The sequence below is a fragment of the Sinocyclocheilus rhinocerous genome, unplaced genomic scaffold (assembly GCF_001515625.1).
Source record: "Sinocyclocheilus rhinocerous isolate Xijiao unplaced genomic scaffold, SAMN03320098_v1.1 scaffold394, whole genome shotgun sequence".
Lineage (NCBI taxonomy): Eukaryota > Metazoa > Chordata > Actinopteri > Cypriniformes > Cyprinidae > Sinocyclocheilus > Sinocyclocheilus rhinocerous.
In genome coordinates this window covers 63579-69695 of record NW_015657492.1, presented here as the reverse complement: position 1 = coordinate 69695, position 6117 = coordinate 63579, and the positions used below count along the sequence as shown (strand labels likewise).

General features: G+C 36.2%; 1 protein-coding gene across 1 annotated transcript; it reads right to left on the bottom strand.

Moving 5' to 3' along the window:
* Positions 1-2552: 2552 nt before the first annotated feature.
* LOC107721108 (mastermind-like protein 2) lies at positions 2553-5744 on the bottom strand. The gene is made up of 3 exons (XM_016528973.1): positions 5462-5744; positions 3252-3680; positions 2553-2653 (listed from the first exon to the last, which is right to left on the bottom strand). The coding sequence occupies exons 2-3, from the start codon at positions 3651-3653 to the stop codon at positions 2633-2635; spliced, it is 423 nt and encodes a 140-aa protein (XP_016384459.1). The 5' UTR covers positions 3654-3680; positions 5462-5744; the 3' UTR covers positions 2553-2632.
* Positions 5745-6117: the final 373 nt, after the last annotated feature.

The following is a 6117-nucleotide window of genomic DNA, read 5'->3' as shown; positions in this document are numbered from 1 at the left end:
TCGGCTTAAGAAGTTACAAACAGACATATTTTTGGAATATTCTCATTTCTGTCCTAAACCATTGGTTGCTAAGTACACTCTTAAAAATAAAGGTGCTTCACGGTGCCATAGAATAACCTTTTTGTCTAAATGGTTCCATAAAGAACCTTTAACATCTGAAGAACCTTTCTGTTTCACAAAAGCTTCTTTGTGGTGAAAGAAGGTTCTTCAGATTATAAAAAGGTAAGAAAGAGATGATTCTTTAAAGAACCTTTGACTGAATGCTTCTTTGTGGAACCAAAAATGGTTCTTCTATGGCATCGCTGTGAAGCATTTTTATTTTTCCAAACTTACATTTCACTTCCGTGAAACACATAAGATATTTTGAAGAATTTTCCAATGTTTTTGTCCAAAATTCACAGTCAAAGTCAAATCAAAAAAAGTAAATTGATGTGTTCCACGAAAGAAAGAAAGTCAATCAGGTTTGGAACGACATGGATTTCAGCAAATGATGACGGAATTTTCACTTCTGGGTGAACTGTTGCTTTAAATTTTTATAGTTTCTCTAGTTAAAAGAAAATACACTTTAGTATACTTTTAAAAAGGGTACTTAAGAATATACTTTAGTGCAAATAGAATTGAATGTTTCCAGACACATAACTGCATATTAACTGCATTTAAATTCAAATGCATTATTGTTTAAATTCATATTTAATTCAATTAGCTAAAGTGAGTGTTTTTTATTCATTTAAGCAGGACTTAAGTACATCTTTAAACAATATGTAATAAAGAAAGTGTACTGCCAAATGTACTGACCGGCATTAATAGTGAACAAAAATATTAAGATTGTAAATATATTTATATTTTTTGTCACATTTGTAGTGATGAAGTTGCAATTTAGTAGAATATATTAAATGTAATATTGAATAAAACACTATAGTTGAAATTAAGTGCTTTAGTGGAGTTCGTTAACACACCAAAATAAGTTTAATTCTTTAAAGCATGACAAAAGATTATTAACATAATTATTTAAAATTACAAAGTAAAACTTTAATTTGATATTATTACATTGCACTTTTTAAAAAAGTGCATTTAAGTGTGTTTTAGAAACATTGTCATGAAAGTGCCTCTGTTTAAGTGCACTTAAGTCGCATTTTATTTCATTAATATTAATATCTGCAAGTACAGTTTTTTTAAATATACTTTTGATTTGAAGATTTGAAGTAAGCTAAAAAAAAAGTGCACATTCAATACAATGCACTTCTCTTTCACAAGGGGACTGATGAAACTTAATTGTGAAGTACTGAATGAACAGTATATCATTAAAGACTATGACTGAACATTGTTCAATTGACATAAACTGGGCTTAACTGAGGCTGATCTCTTTAGATAAGCAAACATAGCATTCATAATATCCCCCTTTCTCTTCCTTGAGAGGATATTCCACAATCCTGCTATGTTCCCAAGTTGGTCATAACTCTGAAATTAGGAAAAAACTAATTCATCCATAAGCCCATAACACTTAATTACTGGGCAGTCCTCTGACAATCGTGTTTTCAAGGCCTGTTTGACTTCGAGTAAACAGAACCAGGACATGTATTGAATAGCTCTAAACATTTATATGCAGACTGCACGCTTCAAATGGCTTTATGGGAAAGCCATCATTCAAGAAGGTGCTTTGAGAGCAATTTATCAAACCTTTGATAATAGAGCATGACAATGCATGGTATGGAACAAAACACGAAGCCATTCACAAAGTGTTTGCGAGATTTCATCATCCAGCAATTTCTGCTTGTGCCTTTGTTTTGTTGGATAGATATTGGTGTACACAGCTGAAAGGAAAACCTGATGCCTTACCTTATGATTTTGCATTTTGCAAGACTATCTCTATAATAAACTAGACATAATTTTGCTTCTTTGTTTTTATTCTATGTCTAGCATGCTTTTTACCTAAATGCCTACAAAATGTGTTCTCTTAACCGAGGGTTTATAATAGAGCATGACAATGCATGGTATGGAACAAAACACGAAGCCATTCACAAAGTGTTTGCGAGATTTCATCATCCAGCAATTTCTGCTTGTGCCTTTGTTTTGTTGGATAGATATTGGTGTACACAGCTGAAAGGAAAACCTGATGCCTTACCTTATGATTTTGCATTTTGCAAGACTATCTCTATAATAAACTAGACATAATTTTGCTTCTTTGCTTTTATTCTATGTCTAGCATGCTTTTTACCTAAATGCCTACAAAATGTGTTATCTTAACCGAGGGTTTCAGAATTACAGTAAAGCACTCATCAGTGTCTATGAGCAGAGATACTAAATACTGTAGATGCATCAACCTCAAGTGGTGACAAAACCAAATATAAGGGTGGAGAACAAAGAACCACAACTGACCTGTTGACCGCAAGTGTTTCCCTCAGTTACAAAAGCTGAGGCTACAGTACAAAACATAGTTTTTTTTGTTTTTTTCTATACTAAGAAATATTTTCAATAATTATGAAAATATGCATTCACTTGTATAAAATGGTGCCATACAAGTGTGGATGAGTCCTTCTTGTGGATTTTTGTGATGTTTTTATCAGCTGTTTGGACTCGCATTCTGACGGCACCCACTCACTGCAGAGCACACATTGATGAGCGAGTGATTTCATTACGTTACATTTCTCCAAATCTGTTCCGATGAAGAAACAAACTCATTTCAAAATTTTAAACAGTGTAATTTATGGGTGAATTATTCCTTTAAAAATAAATATCCATATCAATAGATAGCAAAATATCACACTAATACACGAATTCATAACTGCTTAAAGCCATGCAAACTTCTTTTTGTGAAATGTTTTGCTTGAAACGTGTGTGTATTCTATATCTTTCTTTAAATTAAATTCCATGTGGTTTGATATTTTATCCAATGCAATGGCATTCTATAATTTTCCAGTGTGACTTATGAGTGAAAATGGAGGGACCGTACTGTATAATGGACATCTGCATTGTTGAAAAATCTAATTTCACTGAATCGCCACCTCTTTTTAAGTTATATTTTCTTTTGCTATATTTTTAAAAGACCTTTAAAGAAGCATGTGCCTGCCTGCAGGGCCCTTTTTAATTAAACAGACGCCCCCATCTCTCCCTCACCCACCCACAGTAATCACATCATATCAGTGTGTTGATGCCATTCTCTGGGGAATTGGTCTGACATGTGTCCCCATGTGCATTAGACAGATTATAAGATTTATTATGTGGGCGTAGTTAATACAACCCATAAAACTTACTGCTATTTGCGAAGAAATTTTGGATTCCGCCTCCGATGAACTGTGGGCTTTATGTTGCCCATTCACTCTGCTGTATTCAGGAGGCTGCTGAGAGGCCGATCTATTGCCCTTGGTCTTCCTGTTCACGGGGCCCTGATGGACGATGTTTAAGTAATGGAGTGTGCTCTCGTGTTCCCGGTCCGAACTTTCCGCCAGACCGCGCACATAGCGGTCCTCGCAGGTGGAGTGATGGCGCCGGCACAGCTCTATTCTGGCACGCAAGCGTTCCACTATGGCACTGTGGAGCTGAGGAACGGCTGATCCTCTTGAAGTGGCGATTGGTGTGACTGATCCTCCCATCCCGACGCCCAACATGGGTGCAAAACCACTTGGGGTGGCCTGGGTCGGAGCCGCCTCTCCCATGATCTTCAGTTACCCTCTTCGTTAACCCTTTAATGGTCACACCCAGAAAAACAAGGGGAAATTATGCATTTGTTCAGTTTATGTGGGCAATAAAAACAAAGTTTTTAACAAAACTAACATTTTTTTTCACTTATTTTAATGCAGAATAAATCAAATTGTCTCAATCAAAATTACCCTGGAAAGCACAGATTCTGCAAACATACTATAGACACTATAGCTGTTATCAGGAATAGTGCTGTGATAGCTTGATAAATGCCTCATCTGTCATAATAATATGTTTTTAATGGTATATAAAATGTTTTATATATAAATAAAATTATCAATTTCTGTGCAAATCAGTGATATTAATGCAGAACTGAATGTGCACTTCTACCATCAATGGACATCTCAAGCATTTGGTTGAGCATGTTTTTTCTAAAACTGATTATCCTTTCACTAAACTTTTGTAAGCAGTTGATCTGGTATATTCAGCAAACCATCTAAAGCAATATTACATGCTTGCCTTGACAAAATCTTGAAAAAGGATATAGATCCCAGATGCTTAGGCTAGATCCAAAAATGTTAGCAAGGCAATGTTAAGACCACACGGTTTTAAAGAACATCAATTTAACGTCCATATATAATGCTTGGGTTTGATTAAAGTTGGCACAAGAGAAAGCGTTCCTAGTGCAACGTTGTTTGAATTGTTACTTAAACATGCTGGAACACAGTCCTAGAGTCTTCCTTAAAGTGCGTACCGTTACAAAAAGAAACGATTTTTAAAAGTTGTTACAAATTAAGTTTAGTGTACGGTTGAGGGGAAAAAAAATAACTGTGCCATTATTAATTAGTTTAGTGCACAGTTAATAAAACGATTTCGGGAACTGTGCGCTAAATATGGTTATTTTTACATTACGTAAACATATTGAATTTCTTATAGCAAAATGGAATTTTATCTGAGTACTTATCTGAGTAACCTATGCAAACTCAATGGAAGAACGCGAAATTACGAACGTTTCTATTCCTTTTACAGCCCGTATCCAAAAGGTATGTTCAGTAGCATCCATTATGAAATTAAAATGTGCTTTCCGGATCCACAACTTAATTTTTTGAGTGCCTATGCAGTATATCGCAACATTATTACAACACTATGCATTATTACTTTCCAGTGCACTGGGGTCCTTAAAGTGCGTACCGTTACAAAAAGAAACGATTTTTAAAAGTTGTTACAAATTAAGTTTAGTGTACGGTTGAGGGGAAAAAAAATAACTGTGCCATTATTAATTAGTTTAGTGCACAGTTAATAAAACGATTTCGGGAACTGTGCGCTAAATATGGTTATTTTTACATTACGTAAACATATTGAATTTCTTATAGCAAAATGGAATTTTATCTGAGTACTTATCTGAGTAACCTATACAAACTCAATGGAAGAACGCGAAATTACGAACGTTTCTATTCCTTTTACAGCCCGTATCCAAAAGGTATGTTTGGGTAGCATCCATTATGAAATTAAAATGTGCTTTTCCGGATCCACAACTTAATTTTTTGAGTGCCTATGCAGTATATCGCAACATTATTACAACACTATGCATTATTACTTTCCAGTGCACTGGGGTGTCTTGCAGCTTGCCAAAATCGCAGCGTGCGCTCATTCAACTCCATGCAAGGTGTAACAAATCCACAGTGTGCTATCAGAAGGCTGAACACAGTCCTGCAGCAAGTAAAAAACGCAATCTCGCTAATGCATGCGGTTATTAGCCGGTCATACCCTAAACCAAGGGTTCCAGTCAGCTGACAAATAATACACGCAATTATAATCCATTTACTTGGAGGCAGAAATCCGCAAACTTCCAGAGAGTTCAGGCTGTGTACGAGCACTTCCCATCCTTGTCATTTAAGACGCTGTTTACGGTTCCTTGTGGTGATTCCCAAACAAAGTAAATGAAAGTGTCGTTGCAGCGCGCCTGGCCTGGCGTTATCCGCGCGGTGGATTGTCAGCAGTCCGAGCGCGTACGGGGTTAGTCCGGAGAGGCTGGCTTACCGCAGGCTGACTACAGACTCTCATTGTTTGAGCAGTTCCCTCATGCTGGAAAGCGGTCCTGAGATTGGTGAGCTGTCGTTTTGCAGGCTCTAGTGGTGCCAGAGGTGAACTACATGAAAGCAGCTCGACTGGACAACATACGGGGTTTGAACTCGAGAAACAGTCTAAACCAGTGTGAGTGGAGGCTTGTTAATTTGGTTGTGTTGAATGTCACATAGCCTACTTTATTAGGAGAGACCGGCTAGTCGTCACTGTTTCATTCCAGTTATAATGCTATGAGCAGTGTTGGGGAGTAACTAGTTACATGTAACGGCGTTACGTAATTTAATTACAAAATAAATGTAACTGTAATCAGTTACAGTTACCAAGAAAAAATGTGTAATTAAATTACAGTTACTTATGAAAATGTTAACGATTACAAAGGGGATTACATTTGAATAT

Excerpts from the sequence above, each read along its gene's own strand:
- LOC107721108 (XM_016528973.1), bottom strand. The coding sequence starts at position 3,653 with ATGGGAGAGGCGGCTCCGACCCAGGCCACCCCAAGTGGTTTTGCACCC. Across the intron at positions 2,654-3,251 it reads AAATTTCTTCGCAAATAGCA|ATTTGGAGAAATGTAACGTA; the intron begins GTAAGTTTTATG and ends TCATCGGAACAG.